The following is a 23,580-nucleotide window of genomic DNA, read 5'->3' as shown; positions in this document are numbered from 1 at the left end:
AGCTCTTCAGCTCTTAATGACGACCCATTCTACTGCTAATGTTTGTGTTTGGAGATTGCATGGTTATATGCTTTATGTAATGCACCTGTTAGCAATGGGTGTGGATGAACCACCTGAGGTCCATCATGTAGTGTAGGTCCTTCTAAAAATCACTTCTGATGGAAACTGATTTCAGCAGTCTAATTCAGAGGGTGAATACTTATGCAATCATAACTGGAATAAAAATAAAAAGGTAAATAATTTGCACATTCATATATGTTATGTTTCACACATTTTGCAAATTGTTGGAAATTTTTTTTTCCACGTTTGACATTTTTAAGAATATATTAATTTATTTTCACTTTTTTTTAGAGACTATTTTTTTTTTCACGATTCATTTATTCCCCTCTTTGACCGCTTGATTTTGTACCTGATTTATTTATTTTCACACTGTTATTTTACACACTCATTTAATTTGGATTTTTTTTTGTTTTTCTTACATGTTTTTTCCCCCACAAGATTTTTGTTTACATGTAGGACATGTAGTATTATTTATGACATATGATTCACACAATGTCATGTGTTTCCTAGGCGTCATAAGTGTAATTCTGTATGTCAGTGTAAGATTGTGATGGAGTGGAGGACATGTTCTTACCTCATGCTCATCGTAATCTCAAACATCTCAAACGATTGAAAAACAAATTATTTTGCTTATTTCTCTCAAGACAAATAATAATTTAATATTTATATTTTTATTTTAAACCATGCATTCATCCATCCATCTTCTATACCGCTTATCCTTCTTCAGGGTCACGGCGGAACCTGGAGCCTATCCCAGGGATCATGGGGCACAAGGCGGGGTACACCCTGGACAGGGTGCCAATATTTTAAAGCATTTTATAGATTTTTTTTTAGCTTTAGTTTAATTTATTTTTAGTTTATTTTTATTTAGTTTTCCGGTAAACGGTGTCACGGAAATGGGGCGTGAAAATCTTCTAGTAATCTTCTGGAATTTTTCTTCATCTCTCAGATGTGTCCTCAGAAAAGCAAGGAGAAACTTCAGGGCTTGTGGATAGCGTGAGAAATGCAGCACATAATAATTATAAAATCTTTTCTGATGTCTGACATCTCATCTTTAAATGATTTCTTCCTAACAGTGGAACCTGATGGTGGATTTTCCACTGCGAAACACGTAGCATATAACGGCTCTGTAACAATCCCTAACCAAATCCTAATCCAAAATACTATCTGAATCCTGGCTCTGTGTGTGTGTGTGTGTGTGTGTGTGTGTGTGGGATATCCATCCTAGGTGTGGAGTTGTTTCAGAACCATACCATGCCGTGCTGCAAAAAAGTTTCTCAAGGAAAGAGAGCACTTCACCTTATCGTATAAGGTCTGCTCAAACCTCTCCTGCTTTGTATGCAGCAGGCTTTGCTGCGGCTTCTTCAAGGTCGGATGTTTTTAGATGAAGTCGGAGACTCATCAAGGCTACAGTGTCAGAGGTAAAAGTAAAATTTTTCGGACATCTTCAGGACAGCTTTGCGGTTTCTCTGTAACACGACGAGCTGCGTTTTTTCTGTTTTATTAACTTCAAGAGAGAGAATAAAGAGAGGGCTGGTGAGGGAACGACTCGTATTTATAGCTGCTGTAACGTAAGCGATAACAGGATCTAACAGTAAACTGTAACCATTAATTGATAAAGAATAGGATGTCATTCTTTAATAAGTGTTTAGTTCACGTCTAAAGTGTTTAGTTCACGTCTAAAGTGTTTAGTTAATGTCTAAAGTGTTTAGTTCACGTCTAAAGTGTTTAGTTAATGTCTAAAGTGTTTAGTTCACGTCTAAAGTGTTTAGTTAATGTCTAAAGTGTTTAGTTCACGTCTAAAGTGTTTAGTTAATGTCTAAAGTGTTTAGTTAATGTCTAAAGTGTTTAGTTCACGTCTAAAGTGTTTAGTTAATGTCTAAAGTGTTTAGTTCACGTCTAAAGTGCTTAGTTAATGTCTAAAGTGTTTAGTTCACATATAAAGTGTTGGAATGGAAGCCTGGTGCTCTGTTCTCCTCGGGAACTCAGCAATCACACTCAGGTCTGAGAGTGAAGTCTTCCAAGTGAGAAAGTGATTCGAATCGTCTCTTCTACAGGAAATTAATCAATCGTGCCCTGTATTTTGGGTTGCAGCAATTTTTTTCCCGTTGCAGTAATGACACGTATTCTGGAGATTTGGAGCAACGATACAAAAAAAAAGACAATAACTCTGGATGTGATGCATAAAATGTGTTAAACTAGTTATTTATATAATTGTGTTAGAGTTTCCTCATTGTTCGCGCTTTGGTGATTTTTGTGATTTCTGCACAATAATTAAAGAATTATTTTTCCTTTTCCGGTTGCCAAATTCCTGCCCTATGAATTATTATTATTATTTTTTTTTTTACACTTATTACACTTATTTTAATGACAATTTTGCACAATCAAGATAGAAATATCAACCCACACCTTAACAGCCATCTTGAGATACATCCGATCTAAAGACTTTAATCACAGCGCATTCAAGTGTATACAAGTGTTAATAGCTAAACAGTAACGAAAAGCCCGTTCACGTCCCCACAAAGTGACAAATACAGGTGGAAATTCAGGATCCAGGATTGTGTTTACTTCATACTTTATGTCTGTACTTTATAGTAAATGAAGGTAATTCTTAATAATTAGTGTTGTTTTTGTAATTATATTGAAATCTGATCCGATGAAATATGCTTTGGATCTTCTAAGAATTAAAAATCCAGTCGTATAAACACGGTCACACCACTGACAGTCAAATGTGTTGAGCCAGTAATGAATTTCCACAAATTCTACATTTTATGTGAAGAGGAAGCACGTAATAAACAGGAAACGCTCCACACATATCAGTTGTAATATTACTAATTCATAACTGTATTATTTTCACAAGACTGAAGAGGAAAGCTTCGCGGATATTTAACATTGATGCAGAACTTTTGTTGTGTCTGATCTTTCATTTCCGCCTAGAAATTAGAAAATGAAGAGTATACCCGTGACGCTGAAGGAGAGAAAAAAAAGAATCCTATCATAATAAATCTCTGACGGACAGGAAATGAGCAGCTGGAGCGTCTCAAAAGGGCTGAATTGAAAGACCCTGAAACACTAAATCCCCAAAACGTTTCCCCACGAGGATAAAAATGGCCACTTGGGATTATTTGTAAAGATTTTTCTGCTCTTCTGGAAGCTCCTTGCGCTCTCCTGTAAAAGCCCTGGAACCTGGGAGTACTCAGAGTAATCGGTTCCTTTTTTGTGCCTGCTTGGCCGTGTGTACATCAGGCTGAGCCTGCTGGAGATGGAATATTTCATGCTCTGACACTCGGATCTGCTGAACTATGGATTATGGGAGATCTGTGATTGCCCTCCGTTGGTTGATGTACCTGTGAATCTATTATGGGTTCGTTACAAATGATGGGAGAAAGAAAAGAGCTCTGTGTATTGTAAACTGTTAAACTGCCCAATGTTCTTCCGAAAAATCCTTCAGGTCCTACATTTCACACTGAGGACAACTGAGGGACGCGTACACGACTATTACAAAAGGTGCAAACATTCACCGATGCTCATGAAGGCAACATGATATATTAAGCACGGGGTGGGGGTGTGGGGGTGTAAACTTTTGAGCAGGTGTAAATTGTTACAATTTTGTTTCAAGATCTTGTTTTTTTTTCATTTAGTAACACCCTCCCAAAGCTACATAAGATATTCACATGTTTCCCAGAAGACAAATCAATAACAGTTTAAACTTATGAGTGCGACGGTATTAACGCATTGTCGTTTCTATAGTAACTCATTCACAGGGACTGCCGAGGTACGGTGGACCCTCTATATAAATGGATTATTTTGTAAAAATTGTTGATATGGTGAAGTTTTCTGTAAGGAGATTATCGAGTCTATTGAACAGGGGTGTAACGACACACTTTTCTCAGAATTCTGAACAAAATTTGAATGCAGGAAAATGATGAGAATGATTCAAATGTACTACAGGTTCACCATGTCTTTAAAATAAATAAATAAATTGATATATTCTCTCCAAAATTTGATTCAATAAATCAAACGAAGTCTCTGACCTGAGGAAAATGATTGACTGAAACACAATGCGCTCCGAATCAGTGTCTGAGGCGTCATTTGAACCAAGAATTAGAGCTCCAAAGTCGGTTAAAATGCCGGACTTCTGCGGTCTCCTGCTTGGGCTCTGTACATCGCAGTAGCATGACGCTGGTGCTATTTGAAAACTACTGAAGAGCTTTTTTTTTTTTTAACTGTTATAACGTGGTCATGTAACCACGTAACCTATAACGCGTGTCGGTCGTTGCGCTCTATATATTTAATTGTATGGGTTGCGCAGTCTGGGATATCTAGTTTTCGAACGCTAATGGAACTGCATTGGAAGCATAATTAATGAATTGAATGCTCATATACTGTACCTGATATGAATCATACATTCCCACAACGCACATAGTTTTTGCACAGTTTTTGCATCGTGACGCATCGTTACACCCTGTTATTGAACATTTAGGGAAGGAGTCAGAGGTAACGCTATAACTGAAATTTTTCGGACATCTTCAGGACAGCTTTGCGGTTTCTCTGTAACACGACGAGCTGCGTTTTTTCTGTTTTATTAACTTCAAGAGAGAGAATAAAGAGAGGGCTGGTGAGGGAACGACTCGTATTTATAGCTGCTATAACGTAAGCGAGAACAGGAACTAACAGTAAACTGTAACTATAAATGGATAAACAATACGATGTGTCCTTCGTTAATAAATAAAAGGAATTTAAAAAAAAAACCCACACACACGGGGGTTTTGGTGTTATACTCCCCGTCACTGATTATATTCTTATACCAGCACAGCACCAAGTGTTTTATCGTTTACTTGACAAATCAGCAGGCTGTGCTGGTTGAAGCTCCGCCCACATGTCCCTGTCCAGCTCGTGTATAAGAACCTTCATACATTAAAACTTAAAAACAGAAAATGAACGCTGCTGAAAACTTTTTGTTTTTGTTGTGTTGTGTGATGATGAAAATCAAACAGCGCTAAAGACTGCAAACAGTAATTTTATTGTCCTGGCACCAGAACATCATCAAAATCCAGCCTGATTATCTATGGAGCTCGGAAACAACAACAACTGAGACCGGGGATTGACATTATTATTCTTATAATTCTTTTTTCTTCTCCTTTCTTTTTCTCTGTTGGAATTAGAACATTTAAGTGAACAGAATTTTTTCTTGCCGTTTTGTTGCTTTTTCTTGACACCAATATCTGCACATAAAAATGATATAGATTTATATTTATACGTATATTTATATCATTGTCATCATTCTCTATGAACATCTCAAGTCTAGTAGATTTTTTTATTTTTTTTTTAATCTTCACGGTGCTTTGCCAGTAGAAGTCGAACGGTAGAAGCCACCCCACCTGTCATCATCATCTCGAACATGGACGACACACGGTACACACTCGTCTAACACAGAGAGACAGATTTTGTACATCTTTGGAGGAAATTAAGCCCGTAGAGATCTCGCTCTCTGGCTTGTTACTCCAGTGTTGCCTAGACGAGTAGCTTAATTCCAGAAAAAAATAAAACCCCAAAACACATCCATGAACCAGAACAAGAAAATGGTGGAAATGAATAATTAGTGGTATGAAATGTGGGTTAAAACATTTCCAGTGATGATTTACGTTTGGCACAACGTCAGTCATCTCGTCAGTCAGGTTAGTTATGGATGACAAACAGTTGCATCGTTGGCATTGTTTTTTTTTTTTTTTTTTTTTTTTAAATGTTTTAACACTCTTGCCCCTCCCCCCCACCTCCAAAAAGAAAACCCAAAAATGTGGGAAAAAAAATGACAAAAGAAAATGTTTCAATATCTACACGTCTTTTGTTAGGCAGTGAGAAAGCACTCCATCGATACGGAGAGTGGAACGATGTTCTCGTAACTGCTTTCGAAACATTGGTCTAGACGCAAAAACGCACTCACGTTATCAGAACGAACAATAATCCTCCGGTATCGTTCTCGTACCCTGTTCTGAAAATGAGACACCGATAGCTGAGACGTTTCTCCAAAATAAAAGTGCTCTAGGTGTTTTTTTTTTCGGTCTTTTTTTTTTGTGCTGTAAAAGAAGCTCCAGAGTCGCCTCCGTCGGTGGTGGCAGCAGTGTAATGTACACCGATCAAATCAAAGTCAAATCAAATGAAGAGGAATAGATAAATAGGCTGGAAAAAAAAAAAATCTCAAACAGATCTCAAACATTCGGGAAAACTCAACGTGACTCACAATGAGGTGGTGAAAGAAAGAAAACAAAGGGAAAAAAAAACGAAACAAAAAAAACAACAACAACGACGACAACGTGAAAAGCCATTCCATGTTCCATGTAAACATCTTTTACGCATCTGTCCACGTATCCTCGCTATTTCAATTCCCTACTTTACGAATCCCTTTCAAGGTCAAAACTTTCTGTCGTCCTTCATAAATCCTTTCTTTTTTTGTGCTTACATCCTGATATTCCCACTTCGATCCCGCTCTTGCCACGGAACACGCCTTCTGACGAACGAAATGCGTCGACGAAAATGTGGTATGCATGCACATGCACAGTTTTCCAGCCTCTCTTTGTAAGCACCCGAATTTCGTCGGGTTGTAGTCACTGGGAAGGGGCCGCGGTGGTTGGGCGTGGGGTGGGGTGGGGTGGGGTGTAGTCATTCACGAGGTCATCAAACGGCGTCGTCATTCATCGAGTCCTACACCCACGAGTCGGGCGAGGCGGGGTAGTGACTCGTCTCGTAGTTGAGTTCGCTGTAGGGACGGGCGGCTGAGTAGAAGTCCACGTAGTTCCCGGTGGACTTGAGTCCCAGATGCATGCTGAGGTCAGCGGCAGGAGCGGGCCGATGGACCTGATCTTCGTAAAAAGGTTCTTCAAAGTTTCTAGTGGAGTTCTGAAATGGAGGAAGCACCTCATAGTCCTTTCGGACGCTCTCCTGGGGAGCCGGATGGGCCGGGATCTGCAGGGAGGAAACGGCGAGGAGACACTATAATCATACACACTCTGGAAAAAAAAAAAACGTAGTGTCACTAGTGTAACAGACTTAAAGGTACGTCTAATGCACCATTAGTTAAGAAGTAGTTAAGCAGCATTCCCCGTGGAAACGGAAGCTCTATCGCTACGTTTGCGTTTACTAACTAACATTTTTTTACGGTCGCTCCAAGTTGTGTCCGAGATCGATTTTGTAATGAAATTCCGAGTTGCTTCACGTCTACTTAAAGAGAGTGATACAGCAGCACTTTAGTGATTTTTAGTGATTTATTCTGTCCAGCTCTCTCACCTGTACACTCTGCTCAAACAGCTTCAACTTTCACGCTAATACCATTGCCTTCGTCATCTCGTACGCCGCTAACTAGCCGAACCTCTGCACTGTATGGCTGCACTGCGTTCCGGGACTTCAGACACAGACGTCTACGTCTACGCTGGATTTCTCATTCACATGACATTGAACACGGTCGTGAACGAGAAACGGATCAGCAAACACATAATTTCGATATAAACATATTCAGTGTGTTTCATGGCACTAAATACGGAGAGTTCTATCTCATTGGCTCGGTAAATCAGCCTGTCACCTGGTTGTGCTTGACCTCTTCGTTTGGAGCCGCGTACGAGTTGCGGAAGAGCGTCGAGGTTCCACACGAGACTTGAACTGTAGGACGAGACAGAAAGACAGAAAAAGAGTAGGCGGGGCAGATAAACGTTAATTTCTTTAATTGGGACTCACAGAGGAAATGAAGAGCGCTAACGCCTTTAGAGCCTGCAGCTACAGTATGACAGGTCATTCATACAGGAAATGATGTCATCGTAAAATCGATCTTGACTTCCTGTGGAGAAGCTGCTGAACATTAGCAAGAGCAAACTGGATGCAATCAGGTAAAAGAAAGGTCACGTCCTGAGAGCTCTTTCATCTCTCTCCTCCTCTCCTCTCCCTTCTCTCCTCTCGTTCCTTCTCGTACCACTTCCACATCCTCCTCACCTTCTTACATCTTCTTTCCTTGTCCTCCACCTTTTCTCCTCTCAGCCCGGTCTTCTACATCCACTCCTTTCTCCTCCACTTCCACATCCCCTGCTCCTTCTCACTCCTCTCTTACCTTTTTCTTCCTCCTCCTTCTCTTTGCCTCATCTCCTCCTTCCCCCCTCTCCTTTCCCTTCCTTCTCCATCTCCAACCGCTTCCTCTCCACCACAACCTCCTGACCCTCTATCCTCCTCTTCTTCTTCTCCTCTTGCTCTTCCTCTCCTCCGCATCCTTCTTTCCGTACACCTCCTCTCCCTCACATCCTCATCTGATTCCTCTTCTCTTCTATTCCTCCTCTTGTTTCCTCCTCTCTCTTTACACCTACTCCTCATCACCTCTTTTAGTCTCCTCCTCTTCTCCACCTACTCCTTCAGTGTCTCATCTTCCTCACCTCCTCCCTGTGCACTCACCTGCTGTGGCGTCTTTCCTGGATGCGTGCTCTCCTTTGTTTCCATGGAAACTAGCATTGGTTCCAGTGGACTCGTAGTCGGTCTTCCTCTCCTTGAGGCTGATCATCTCTCTGGGTGAGGCGGGGGCGCTCGCTGCGAATCGCACACACGCACACACACACACACACACACACACACACACACACAGTCCATGAGCATCTAAAGCATCACTCCATCTCTCGTTCTCTCTCTCCCTCTGGGCTTTAATCTCTCTCCCTCTCATCTCTGTCCCTGTATGTTTCTTCCTTCATCTTTATTCGTCATCACTAGATGAAAGTCATGCAGAGGTGTGGATCATTATTCTTCATTAGTTCAGTTCAGCATTACAGTAGGAATGTGATTTCCGACAGACCGGTGGGGAAAAAAAACGAGTCAGTTCCAACATTCTTAGTTCACACGAAAGACGCTAACAAGGACAATTTATTTAAAGAGTAAATACAGGTCCTGGCATGCCTGTAACAACAGGTTCAGGTCTCATTAATATTTCAATATTATTCTTACCTGCACTAATGTTACTACTCAGTTACTTTAAAAAAAAAAAAAAAAACTACAATTTTACTGTACTGTTAAAATAAAGGAAAAAGTAAAGTAAATTAAAATCTATCTCAACTTTCAAACATCCTGTTCCTCGAGTTGTCCATTATACGCAGAATATGAAAACTTGATATTCTATTTCATTCATTCATTCAACCCTGAACACCTGTTCCCTGAACACCTGTTACCTGAACACGGTCACCCCTATGAAATATTTGGAGTACTCCACAAGTCACATGTTCAACAGGAAGTTGCATCAAAGATTACAGGAAGAAGAAAAGTACATTTTTCATCCTTTTTTTCCCTATACTTACGATATTGTTTTATTAACAAGGACACTATGAAAGTAGAACCCTCACCCAATTTATAGATCGAAAGCAAATTATTAACGAAGAGTCCATCATTAGAACGTCCTTGATGTCCTGGTACCATTAGCATCATTGCTAGTTTACCACATTGTGTGTATTTGCTAATTCTACTCTAAAAAAAACACAAAACCCCAGCTCAACACTTGTAATCACTTTAAAGCAAAATACAGCAAATAATAAACCTTGTAACAAAAATGAGATGCCTGAGATGAGTAACACATATTTGGATTGATTAAAAGTATGGATTTTTATATTGAAAAAAAAAAAAAAAAAAGCCCAATGTGACAAAAGACACCACAGTCCCACCCAGTCGGTGTCCATTGGCTTGGAAGGCTGAAGTTCACGACCTCATGTGTCAAAATTCACCTAGATAAAGTCGGCGCGACATGAAAGTAGCCGCTATCGGGTACAGGTATCCACGGGCTTTTTTAAATGACGTATAATTGTAGTCAGTTTTCAGGTTGCCATAGCAACAGGTAAAAATAAATAAATAAATAAATAAAAAACCTGCAAATGCTATGATTAAACTGTAAATGCTGGTACATCTGAGTACAATTAACTTCCGGTTTGAAAATAAATAAAAATACCAAAAAAAAAAACAAAAAAAAAAACCAACTTTCTAATCTCCAATCCAATCCAAACAGAATAACAAACCTCCGGTATTTTTATTATTATTTTTCCACCGCTAAGATACAACAATTTCTGCAGCAAGATGCAAAGCAATGTCTGGTGAATAATGAATAAATTATTAAACGATACATTTAATCACATCTACGTGTGGTTTTTCCAAGTCTGATATGAACACTGATCTGAATACGTTTACTCCACTATACTTCCTATCGTCTTGCTGCCGTGATATAAACACAAAACTGAACACATTAAAAAGGAAAGTCAGTGCTCCGTTTCTCCAGACGTTTAAAAATCCTTGCCAAGGACACATTATGAACATTAGCTAGCATTACTACATTACTCAGCTCACTGCAGTCTGGCCATCTGTTGAGTATAATTCCACAGATGCAAATATTAGCGCACCCTCTTCCCTTCCTGCGATTTTGACCGAGGGACTAATCGGTATTTATTGACCTTCAATGGTGTTATGTGTTAAACAGAAAGCTCCGGAGAGAGACACTGAGTTTTCTCCCGATCTAGCCGTCTTTCTTGTTCATTGCCTCTTCTTGGCATATTTTCAAAAATATTCAAAGAGTCTTCACGCACAGCTTTTACGCTGTCAAAATGTCCGCTGGGAGTCTCTGACGAGATAAATAAAGGCTTGTGCTATACGAGTATTTATTCTCTGCAGTGTTGGTAATCCATGCCATTATTACAGTAGTGTATGCTGAGTTGTGTAAATAAGGTCTCGGGTGCAGAGAAGAGAAGTTTCTCTACAGTGTGGAAGTTCATGTTTAAAAGTTAGAGTACGTTCGCATCACAACGAAGAGAAACACGTCTCACGCCGCCAGGCAGATGATTTGGAGGCACGGTTATGTTTATTTGCCTCAACAGGATGCCCCAAAGTGTTTTATTCCTCTTATGCCACAACGATCTGCGAACGATTACAGTTAATGCTGTGAAACAGTACGTTTGAGTTCTCGCTTGTGTTATTGCAGCTATAAACCATTGTTCCTTCATCAGCATCTTTCTCTCTCTCTCTCTGTTTTCAGGTTAATAAAGAGAAAAAAACAGGTACTGAAGGTGACGCCTCTGCACCAAACATGTCCAGTCCTTCTTCTTACTAATGTCTATGCCTCAAATCCTTTAAAAATATATTTCAGACTGAAAGGAAGTTGTTGAAGGAAAACTATTTCAGACGTTTGACCTTGCTGTGACCTTGACCCTGGATCAATTGGAGCAATTCTTAAATCTAATCAGATCATCTTCTGGTTACAGTAATCCTTCCATATCAGTCCTACAAATGTTCAAGCACTCGTTCTTGAGATATCACTAGGTGCATCCAACACTTAGTGGTGACGAACCGCAGCTTGTCACCACAAAGACTAAGAGGAGTTTCATTGAGAAACTCCTCTACGTTAAAGGTACAGCTTTACCTCTGATACTGGAGACTCCTTCCATAAACGCTTTCAGTTTCACCCCTCAACAGTCATGCGATCAATTTTGGTTTTCTATTCTAGTCCTGTTTCCACTCCTGTCCTATCATGGGTTTGTTACCTGATTGTGCCCACCTGTTTTAAAGTCATTCCCTGATTACTTTGCTAATGTATACCATGCTGTATCTTGTTCTGATCGTGCCGGTATTGTCATTAAGTTCAAGCCTTGTCTGCTGAGATCTGTCTCGTTGTACGTCCTTGTTTTGACCCTCGCCAGTTTCCCCTTGTACTTGAATGTAAATTCTCCCTGCTTGACGTTGCCTGCCTGTGTTTCATCTCTGACTGTGCAGCCTGGATTTTGCCCCAGTAAACCTCGCAATAGGCTTCTGAGCATTTTTATACTTCATTTTTCTTCATTAAATAACAGCAGGTTTTTAAATCCATTTATTACCAATGTAGATTATGCGAACCATCCGCTGTACGAGTCCTCAGCGAATGAGCTGTTGCTATAGAAACAATAACGTATTAGATCGAGCGCATTAATATAAACATGTGATTTGCAGCTGCACTGCTGTCAGAGCTGCGGTTATAGAGAATTAATCAATAACATCTGACCAATCAGAATCTAGAATTCAACAGCACTGTGGTATAAATCTCCTTATGATTTTTTCATGCTGCTTTTTCTTCCTCCACTCTGCACTCATAATAGAGTGAAAGCAGCCTTTACTTCCTGGTTTTAACAGGCTTTTTTTTTTTTTTAAGTCTTGCCCATTTCCTAGTCATGCATTTCTGAGACTTCAGTATTCTCTGTGTGCATTTGTCTGTTTTGTGAGATTCTTGTTCTTTACCCAGCTTAATTATTTAAAATCTCAGCAGCAGTAAGCATGCTATATCTTCAGCCTCAGTCAATTAGTCTTGGAGCCATCTTGTCTTTGTTCTCGTCTGTAGGGAACCTCAGAAGCCAAAAAAAAAAGGTTGGCTCCGGTCACTGTATTTGGGCTGGAGATGTAATAACAGCTCTGTGGCAGTGCAGAGGAAACTCACGGTGCTTTGGGTTGTGGGATTGCAGCACTGTGTTAGAAATCTATTCGGCTGTTTGTCTCTATTTCAGGGGACTGGGATGGCCAAGGCAGGACCTGGATTTTGTGGTCAGTAAACCATTTTTGTGTTGATTTTGATGTATGTTTTGGATCATTGTCCTGCTGGAAGATCCAACCACGGCCCGTTTGAAGCTTTCTGGCAGAGGCAGTCAGGTTTTCATTTAATAGTTGTTTATATTTGATAGAGTCCATGATGTCATGTATCCTAACAAAATGTCCAGGTCCTCTGTCAGAAAAACAGCCCCAAAACATTAAAGATCCACCTCCATATTTAACCGTGAGCATCAGGTACTTTTCCATATGGCCACCTCTCTGTGTGCACCAAAACCACCTCTGGTGTTTATTGCTAAAAAGCTCTATTTTGGTTTCATCTATAGAACCCGGTCCCATTTGAAGTTCCAGTAGTGTCTGGCAAACTAAAGACGCTCGAGTTTGTTTTTGGATGAGAGTAGAGGCTTTTTCTTGAAACCCTTCCAATCAGCTTGTGGTGATGTCGGTGACTTCGGATTCTAGTTTTGGACACTTTCTGACCCCAAGACACGACTAACATCTGCAATTCTCCAGCTGTGATCCTTGGAGATTTTTTATCCACTCGAACCGTCCTCTTCACAGTGTGTAGAGACGATATGGACACACGTCCAATTCCAGGTTGATTCATAACATCTCCAGTTGAGTGGGACTTCTTAATAATTGCCCTGATGGTGGAAATGGGCATTTTCAATGCTTGTGCTATTTTCTTATAGACACTTCCCATTGTGTGAAGCTCAACAACCTTTTGCCGCACATCACAGCTATATTCCTCGCTCTTACCCATTATTATGAACGACTAATTGAATTTGACCTGTGTGTTACCTCATATTTATACCCCTGTGAAACAGGAAGTCATGGTTGAACAATTTCCTGTTCCTAGTCACCCAGGTGTACTAAAAAAATGTAAAATATCATTGGGAATATACTTCACGTATATTTTTCTCATATGAATTCATGGGGTGCCATCAAGGGTTCCTTAAGGGTTCAATGGATAATTACACCAAAATAAAATAATATAAACCGTCATTTCTATGTGCTTTATAAAGTATATGTTAGACATATAATGAAAGCAAATTAAATGATAAAGTGAAAAAAAAAAGTTTTTTAAAACTCTTTTTAAAATCAGTGAAAGAATATCGCTGGTATTCCAAAATGTTTTGTGTTTATCGACGCTTAGCGTTTAGTTTATATGTTTAAATATATGATTTTATTTTACCTGAAATATTGTGTATGGTGCTCGAGGAACTCAATAAATCGGGGCTTTTTTCTGTATATTTAAAAAAAAATAATAGGGAACAGATGGAACACTTGGCTATCAAGTAACCAAAAAAAAAAAAAGAAAAAGAGAGAAAAGAAAAAAAGGAAAAGAAAAGAAAAAAAAAGAAAAAGACCCACTCCCATCATAATCAATAATCCATCAAATGCAGACAGAGGAGGTGATTTAGTCTTAATGATAAAAAATGATCTGAGAGCTTAATGCATTAGTGGAAAAGCTGCCAGTGAAGAAATCAGTGTGACTGCTCCACTCCTTACAAGAGCTACCCCCACCCCCCACCCCCCCAAAAAAACCCCAGTGGCTGATTCATCAAGCAAAGCACAGCAAGCTGAGAAATATTTCTCACATCGTTCAGTGACTGTGTTTCAGTCATTTAAAGAGCCATTAGCTCCGGGTCTCTCTGCTCCGTAGCTCGGCTCAGTCCTCCAACAAAATCCCAAACCCCTGAAAGCAGGAAAAAGCACTTTTCTGCTTCATCAGAACGCCAAGTCCACCAGAAACAGCTCATTTACAGAGACCCGGACCACAGATGCTCCACATAAACGTAAAAAGAAACATTTATTTAATGTGTACGGAAGGAGTCTCCAGTGTCAGTGCTGTGTAACACTCAGAGGTAAAGCTGTAACTTTAAGTTCTCCCACATCGTCAGGACGGACGAGTTTACGCTGCGTTTTTTTTGTCTTCTAGAGACAGAATAAAGAGAGAGGGCTGGTGAAGGAACGAGTGTTTATAGCTACTTTAATGTAAGCGAGAACAGGAACTCACTCGTTTCATTAAAGTTCCACTACATTAAATGTAAAATTGTAATGGCTGGTGTGGAATAAGTGGAATAAAAGACTTTCGAGATGTGCAGTTACAGGAAAATAATCAGCTTCAGGGTGGAACTCCGCTTCATCACACCACCCTGCCTTGGATTATTTACCTATAAAACATCAAGACACTGAGAGTTTTATTATTATGAATCATAATTATGAATAAATTAATTAATGATTAATAATTATTTCTTAATGAACTAACTTTTCACAATGAGTTTTTATTTTTAAAACCAATAGGAAGTAAGCAGATGTGAGGTGAAGGTGTAACGGTGATGCAACAATGACATTTTTAAGATATTAACTATATTTCAGTAATATGCGGAGTGTAATCAGAAATGTTTTCATGTTTTGGAACTAAAACTGAAACCAAAATGGACTTTTTGTATTATCGGATAAATTTACAGTCATCGATGTTATACTTTTAAAAGTGTTTTTAATTTATTGTTATTATTTATTTACTGTATACATAATACATGACCAAAAACTGTTACCTTCCAAGAAATTTTTACACAAGTATAATTTCAGACTGTTTTGTATTAAGTAGGAATTTGAAAAAAGGCAAATTTGACATTTTATTGAATTGGATAAGTCCTAACACACTGCATTAGTTCCATTGACCTGAAAATGTTTTGTTGTTGATTTTTCACTTCTACTCAGCGTCTCATGCTTCTTGTTGAAGTGTGCAACAATAATCTTACGATATTTTTGGATTTTTTTTTGTGGATCACCGCAATGTCTCGAGAGCTTTCACCAGGTTCGTCACTGACTGCACCCAGACTTGCACAGAACAAAACGAATCTTTAGTGACATGTTCGATGCTTGAGGCGTTTTGTCAAAAAGCCGAACGTTGTTCAGTGTTCCATATTTCCTAAAAAAAAAATTCTCCAGAAACACTCTTACATGCCTTCCATACAATGTTCTCTGGCCTCACTGTAAGTTCTGTATGGCCTGGTTAATTTATGGACCAAAATATTCCTTCCTTTATCTTGGCTTCGGTTGGAAAACCTCTGTCTCAAGTATTGAAATCCTTCCCTTTCACACCCAGAACGTTTCAGAAAGAGAGCGTCTTTGTTGTCCGATGTAATCGTGAGTACTCTTTTAACAGTACGTTGAAAGATGTCGCATCGGAAGACCGTCGATAATAAATAAAAATGACATAAAATGATGAAAGTATAACTGTCGTGCATACGTTGAGAAGAGAAACTCGTCCTTACCTGAACGATTGTTGGGCGAGGTCCGGACCGGAGAGATGGAAGGTGTGCGTGAGGAAGAGTACGGCCGCTGTCTGTCTCTTTCTATCGTTGAAGCAGAGCCGATAAAGTGATACTGCGAGTAACCATCCTGCAGGAAATCAATGAGAGAGAGAGAGAGCGAGAGAGAAAGAGGGGAAGGAAGGAACATCAATCAAAAACAATACTACTTTGTCTAAACCCGCTCCCGTTTACTGCATTTTCCAGGCTCTAAGTTGCAACGTTTTTTTTGCCATCTAGTACCCATGTTAAAGTTATATATCTTCTAGAAAGTTATCGCAGTGGACGGATTTACGCACTCAAAATACATACATATAAAGTTTTTCTTACTTTGAATGTGAAGAAAAATGTAAATATACTATTTGAGAAGCCTAGTGTCTGTTCCATTAGCGCATGTTGTTGCCATATGGCAATGATTACATTTTACCATTTAACAGAATACTCAAAATATATAAATAGTGTATATCTATTCCCCCCCCCCCCCCCCCCTTTTCTCGGTTACTTAGGAAAACGGTGGTTTTGTATTATAATAACCCGAGGAAATGAGACGATATCAAGCGTTAGTCAATAAAATAAGACAATAAATAACACAGCTTGTGATATTGTGAAAATTTCCATAAAAACAATTGACATATTATATATATATATATATATATATATATATATATATATATATATATATATATATATATATATATTTATTTATTTTGAGAACAAATGTATTTGTTAAACATATTTTGCTAAAGAGAGTCTGTCTAAAATGTTGCAAAATTTCATGCAAAGGCATGTTTGGCTTAACGTATATGCAAGTCAAGGTGTTTATACAGTAGCTTAAAGTGCCAAACAGAGGGCGGAGTCAATGCAAACGCATTTGCTTTTTCACTGCCGAGCTGTTTTCAGAAAGTTCTTCAGGTCTTCAGGGTAGATCCAGTAGATCCAGAGTCTATCCCGAGAACACCGAGTGCAGGCTCAGAAAGGGGCGCGTTTCAATACACACTGGTCTGATTATTGTCTCCGTGTCACACATTCGCCCTTCGTGGCTCAGTTAAGGCTCTGAAGTGAGTCTTCACACTACATGAAGGCAGCAGGACTCCCCCGAGTGCTATCAGGAGCGTTCAACTTGACATTTTTGTACCCTATTGGTTGTGAAAAGGGTTTTTTGGGCAAGATCAAAGGCTTTCTGATGCACACCAGTTCAAAGCTGCCCCACTTTCTCCCTGCCATCCCTCCCATGCCAACACCTCTACATCTCAGCCACACGGCCCTGCTGGCGAAGACGCGCAGCTGTTCCTGAGCGACTGTTGTTGAAGATAAACACACTGGACAGGCAGCTGAGGGCAGCATGCACCACGGAGGAAAAAGAAACGCAGCGTCTGGTCTTCGCCACGCTATTTTAGGCATCCGAGTTCTTCATTTCCTCCTCTGAAGGGAATGAACTATACGTGTATTCCAGTCAGCATTTTACACACTGCATCCGTACAAAGATTGCGATGGAAGGTTTAAATTAATGAGCTCGCTCGTTTCTATAGTAACAGCTCATTTACGGGGAATTACTCTATATGGTGGACTCTCTACAGTACATAAACAGATTTAAAAAAAAAAAGTGGTGCAGAAAACAGGAACGGACTCGTTTCAAAAACGTCCCACGGCATTAAACGTAACTATATAAACGGATATAAAGTATGCCGTGCCATTCTTCACAACATCACTCCGTCCTGTTCTTGTTTATTTTCCTATCACAGGAAAACATCAGCAAAGAGAGAAACAGAGAGAAAAGGATGGATGCTGCAGAGAAGCATCGAGTTCCAGTGCAATTAACATCTCAAATTACAACCGGTGCAGCATCACGCAAGTCTACCCCCACCCGTTAGTGCCTCAATACTAACATGGTGGACGTTCAAGGATGTATTAGAGCTAGAATCTGTGCATTTACCCATTTTTATTATGTGTTTATCCCAGCTTTATGCATGATGCGCCTGCCCAATTCTCATTTACAGATAAGACCACAAAAGGGTTGACTGCGCAGAGACAAAAATCATCACAGCAGCACAATATTCTCTCACAGCAGTGCTTAACACTCAGGTGGCAAAATCTCTGGTTTGGTAATTTGTGCTCGGGTGAGCCGAGGGCAGTGTTCATTACTGAAACCCCAACGGCGTCAGAGCATCATCTGATCTAACGGTCTGGCTGAACGTGCCAGCTTGTAGCAGCGCGTAAGAGACCTGGGGCTTGGAATCAGGACTGTAACATCTCTATTACTGTTTATATCTGCACTCTGATTTATTTCCAATGCGGTATTTCTATGCCTCAGTGTTTATCCAGGAATGAGTTTCCTGCCTCATATTTCGACTCTATTCAGAGTCCGCGAGTCCACAAGTTAGGTCAGTATTCATTCATGGAAACTTGTGCATATTCAGAGTTGTTCTAATATCAATTTTCTCAATGCGCCATGTAGATTCATGTGAAAAAATAAGTACCCCCCCCCATGGAAATGGTTGGCTTTTTTGACATATTTGGACAAGCAAACATTCGATGCTCTTTGAAAAGGTGCCTATTAATTAAGGTGATACAGTCTATCAAATGACACAAAAACAGATCAGTCACATGGGAAAAGTAAGTACGCCCCTAGATTTATCATACCTATCACAAATCCATGAAACTGGAATCAGGTGTTGAAGATCGGGTGCCAGTGATTAGAACCTGCTTAGCGAGTGCTGAAATAAGTACATGTCTTATTTATACCCCTCTTATATCTAGTGTCTGGTGTTCTGTAAGGCCTTCAGAAAACAAGGTTGTTCAGAAAAAAAATCATCTACAAACAGTGCAGATTTCAAACTGTCCAGGACTGGCCGTCCCAGCAAATTCAGCCCAAGAGCAGGACGTCTGATGCAAAAATAAGTCTCCAAGAACCCTAAAATGTCATCACAGGATCTCCTAGTAAGTCTTGCAGCTGTTGGTGTGAAAGTGCATGCTTCTACAATCAGAAAGAGATTGCACAAATTTGACATGCGTGGGAGGCGTGCCAAGAAAATAGCCTCTGTAAGACTACAGTTTGCCAATGAGCATATAGGCAAAGATGAATCCTTTTGGAATAATGAACTCTGGACAGACGAATCAAAGATAGAGTTGTTTGGCCACAGTATGAGCACACATGTTAGGAGAAGCACCTCATATCAACTGTGAAGCACGGTGGTGGAAATGTTATGGATTGGGGTTGCTTCACTGCCTCAGGGACTGGACAGCCTGCATTCGTTGATTCAACTACGAATTCTGCATCATATCAAAGAGCTGAGTTGGAGTTGAACCGGAAGTGGATTTTTCAATAGGATAATGATCCTAAGCGCACAAGCAAATGTGTCAATACAGTATATTGGATCTGTGCATTAGGTGACATCAGACAAAGAGAAAATCACTCATTAGACTGAATACCTTCAGTAAATATTAATGAGTCACTATATATGTCATACAGTAAAGTCAATTTCACTTAATTGCTTTATTCAATTTCTGCAGTATTTCTTACTTGAATAAGATCGTAGACGTATCGCCCGCCCCTAAACATTAGCGTTTGGTAATTCCAGTCTTGAATTTCATGTAAATTGTGAAATGTACTTCTTAATGTACACATCACATCACCGAAATGTCCACTCAACTGGAGGACATGGTATAGTGTGATACAATAACAAAACAATAACAAAACTCGGACTCGATCGGTTATGGACTTTGTCTCGACTCGAACATGACAAAGGTGGACTCGGACCCAACACTATATCTTTGAAGGCCACTTAATAACAAGCATACCTATTCATAGCTATCATACCTAACGTACGCCAAACACTTTTAAACACCTTCCATATTTCCTCTATATTCAATTCAATTCAATTCAATTTGATTTGTATAGCGCTTTTTACAATAGACATTGTCTCAAAGCAGCTTTACAGAAATATCAACACGGTATACAGATATTAAAGGTGCGAATTTATCCCAACTGAGCAAGCCACTGAGTGGCGACGGTGGCAAGGAAAAACTCCCTAAGATGTTTAAGAGGAAGAAACCTTGAGAGGAACCCGACTCAGAAGGGAACCCATCCTCATCTGGGTAACAACAGATATTGTGAAAAAGTTCATTATGGATTTATATGAAGTCTGTATGGTGTTAGGAGCAGCCGTAGTCCCAGCAGTCTGGAATTAAAGAAGATTTGAGCTCCATCCAGAGGCAGAAAGGATCTGGATCTCTAGTATCTCCATAAATTCGTTTATATTTATTTATAATCTGGTTGTGTTTGGCTTGCCCCCGGACATAACACTGACACCTCAAGTGGCACGATGGTCTAACCCCCGCCTCCTGCCTGGAGGATGAGGACGCGGGCGAAAAAGGGCACAACCACTCGGAATAACTGTCATTACAGTCTGACGAGATGAGACGCGTGGCTTCAGTGAGATATTAATAATAGCAATCTGAATGTTGGTGGCCTTTCTTTAATGTCAACCTTCGTGACATTAGGGATGACATCCAGAGCTCGGGCAGGAGAAGAGGAAATGAAAAAATGTGGACTGTTCATGCTGACGGAGAGCAGAGAAAAATAAAGAGCGAGAGAGACGGTTAAAAAAAACCCAATATGAGTTCTTTTCATAATAAACAGCGCGACAGACGTAATAACTCTGCCGAAGCGACGTTCTCCTTCGTGACCTCGACCTGTCGGCTGACGTAAATGTGTCAATCCTGCTGTCTACATCACTTACACATGCTGAGCTGCAGTTCAGTCCTCAGCCTGAAGGGGGCAGTGCAACCCTGCGTTGCGAAACTCACGACTCTACATGATTTTATTTGTGCAATAGCTTGTGCAGTAAATTTCTTAGACCAGGTGTTCCCTGCTAGTTGTTTCCAGTTTCTGTTTTCATAACTTTTACTTTCTATCGTTCACCAGTGCATAAAAAATATTTATTTTAAAAAAGAAATATATTATTATAACTGCCTGAAGTGTAGCAAGCTTCAATGTTGCTTAAAATGAAATATTTAGAGATTTAAAATAAAGATAAATAATATAAAGATAAAGTAGAGGGCAAAAGATTGCATGGATAGTACAAATATAATAAAATATAATAAAATGTATAATGGATAATTAAAATATAATCGAATAGAATGCATTAATATAACATTAATGTATTAAAAATATATATAATAAAATACAAGTAAAATATATTTTAAAAATGCCAAGAAATGTTAGAAATTAACAATAAAAACAATAAAATCTAATTAACATTAGATTAACATTAACATATTAATCTAATTAACCATAAAAATCTAATTAACATATTTAAAATATGCCAGAATGTTCAGAAAAACGTTTTTAATGTTAAATATTTCTTTTTTTTTATTTTTTTATTTTTAGAAATGCATTCAATTTTGCTAGTTTATTCATTCCAGGATTCTGTTTCATTTTTTTTCTGGCCCTGAAATTAGCCCCACCCAAATTTCCAATAGATCTGTTCAGTCCCGTTTTGTTGTTTCTTCAAGAGGGAATATGAAGAACATGTACTTGTGGTATAATACAGTACCAGTTGCAGTTCTCCTCGCAGGCAGCAGAGGGCTCTAAAAATCATACACTGCCCCTTTAAAATAAAATAAATGATGTGATTTATGACATGCAGTGATATAAACACTGTAAAACAAAACATTTTAATGGGAATTTGGCTTAATCCTGATTTAATTCAAACAATTCGCATATTAAATAAGTTTATGTTATTAAGATGACCTGTGGTGTGACTCAAAAAATCCTTTAATCCGCGTTCCACGCAGGGGGTGGGGGAGTTGGCCTGCCAACTCTGCTACAGGAACTTGGCTTGTGTTTGGACGACGCTGAGGCTAATTCGGGAAACGCGTTTGAACTCGGTGAGCTGACTAATAGTCTTTTTCTGTCTCTAAAGGTCGGCGAACGCTGCGTCTCTCCCTCGTCTTCACGCATTAACAGTTTTTAAGATATGTTTCGATTTCTCTTTACAGTTCTCAAAAAAAAATCTCAACTTCGGAACCTGGAAAGGAATTTTATAATCACACGTAGGCAGAAAAAAGCCGACTTTTCAGCACGAATACCGGACGTGTCACCGAGTTCTCATCTCGTCAGTCAGAGCGCACACTAGGTGTGAGAACACCACGGAAGGCCGGCTTTTCATTAGAGAGGCTGAGACAGTGTGTGTAATTCACCACAGAAACGAGGTGTACAGCCTCACAATAACGCCGGACCGAGACGCCCGACAAACACGTATCGATCTGAAGTTTTTTCAGTAAATATCTCTCGCGTTCCCCCGTGTTTCTGCTCAATCGCTGTTTCTGCGAGGCTGGACGGAGTCGCGCATCACGTGGGAGAAAAGACGAATTTACGCCGCACTCAGCATTCTGAATAGCGCACGTTTATGGATTTTTCTTTTCAGGCTGAAAGAAATTGCTTTGCTTGAAGGAATTATTGCCGGTGAGGGTTTATTGAAGTTTTATTGTCCTCTTCATCCATGAGAAGTTCTCTTCTCCAGACTTTTCCTGCGTTAACGGTGCTGAAGTGAAGGCACTGTAATTTAAACCAGGGCGATGGGCGGAGCTCGCGCTACATGGCGATGTCGGAAGCGGTTCTGACGGTAGCGTATGTATCGATGATGTCATACCTTCTTGTAAAGGCTGCGCAGATCTCTGTACTGCCACATGCTGCTCAGGACCTGAGATGCTGCTTTCACCACCTTGGGCGAATGTCTGGAAGAAATGAGAAGTGTTGAGTGTTATTCTTACAGTTTACCAGCATTCCCAAAATTATTGGCACTCTTTTTGAACATCAGGAAACATGGACACTAGAGGCGTAATGCAATGTCTGTGCCTGTATTTATATTTAGATCTGAAGTGGGTGTGGCCTAAAGTGGAAGGGTCTTTCTTCCTTCCTTCTTTGTTTCTTTCCCACCTTCCTTCTCTCCTTCTTTGTTCTTTCCTTCCTTCCTTCTTTATATCAATCCTTCCTTCCTCCTTCCTTCTCTCCTTCCTTGTTCCTGCATTTATTCCTCCTTTGTCTCTTTTCAATCTTCCTTACTTGCTTCTTGCTTTCTCTTTCCCTTCCTTCCTGCCTTCATTCCTTTTCTTCTTTGTTTCTTCCTTCTTTCTTTCCTTCCCTTCTTCATTCCTTCCTTCTTTCTTTGTTTCTTTCCTTCCCTCCTTCATTCCTTCCTTCCTTCTTTGTTTGTTTGTTTCTTTCCTTCCTTTTTTATTTCCTTATTTCCTTCATTCCTTTTCTTCTTTGTGTCTTTCCTTCCCTCTTTGTTTCTTCCTTCCTTCTTTATTTCCATCCTTCCTTCTTTGTTTCTCTCTCCTTTCCTTCCTTCCTTCATTCTTTTCCTTTTTTTCTTCCCTTCCCTCCTTCATTCCTTCTTTCTTTCCTTCCTTTTTTCTTTCCTTTTCTTTTTTGTTTCTTTCCTTCCCTCCTTCATTCTTTTCTTTCTTCCATGCTTTCCCCCTTATTTCCTACCTTCTTTGTTTCCTTTCTTTCTTTCTTTCTTTCACACCCACAAGAAAGTAAAAATCTCCCGCTCAAATAAATGGTTCTTTGCGCCCCTTTGGATTCTCACGTGTTCCTCAGATAACTTCAGAGTGGGGAACCGGG

General features: G+C 39.6%; 1 protein-coding gene across 5 annotated transcripts in view; it reads right to left on the bottom strand.

The window, feature by feature from the left end:
• Positions 1-5,064: 5,064 nt before the first annotated feature.
• Positions 5,065-23,580, bottom strand: part of ctnnd2a (catenin (cadherin-associated protein), delta 2a) — a 293,452-nt gene continuing 274,936 nt past the window's right edge. For 2 of the 5 annotated variants that reach the window (XM_017453313.3, XM_053674991.1), the window contains 5 exons: positions 22,601-22,685; positions 15,912-16,038; positions 8,491-8,622; positions 7,637-7,713; positions 5,065-7,067 (listed from right to left, as the gene is read on the bottom strand). In XM_017453313.3, the coding sequence (XP_017308802.1) occupies positions 6,753-7,067; positions 7,637-7,713; positions 8,491-8,622; positions 15,912-16,038; positions 22,601-22,685 (736 nt within the window). In that variant the 3' untranslated portion in view covers positions 5,065-6,752. Of the gene's footprint in view, positions 7,068-7,636; positions 7,889-8,490; positions 8,623-15,911; positions 16,039-22,600; positions 22,686-23,580 lie in introns of all 5 variants that reach the window. The other 3 variants (XM_053674990.1, XR_008393326.1, XR_008393327.1) reach the window with 3 other exon arrangements.

This window comes from Ictalurus punctatus, chromosome 23, assembly GCF_001660625.3.
Source record: "Ictalurus punctatus breed USDA103 chromosome 23, Coco_2.0, whole genome shotgun sequence".
Classification (NCBI taxonomy): domain Eukaryota; kingdom Metazoa; phylum Chordata; class Actinopteri; order Siluriformes; family Ictaluridae; genus Ictalurus; species Ictalurus punctatus.
This window is presented reverse-complemented; position numbering and strand designations above follow the sequence as displayed.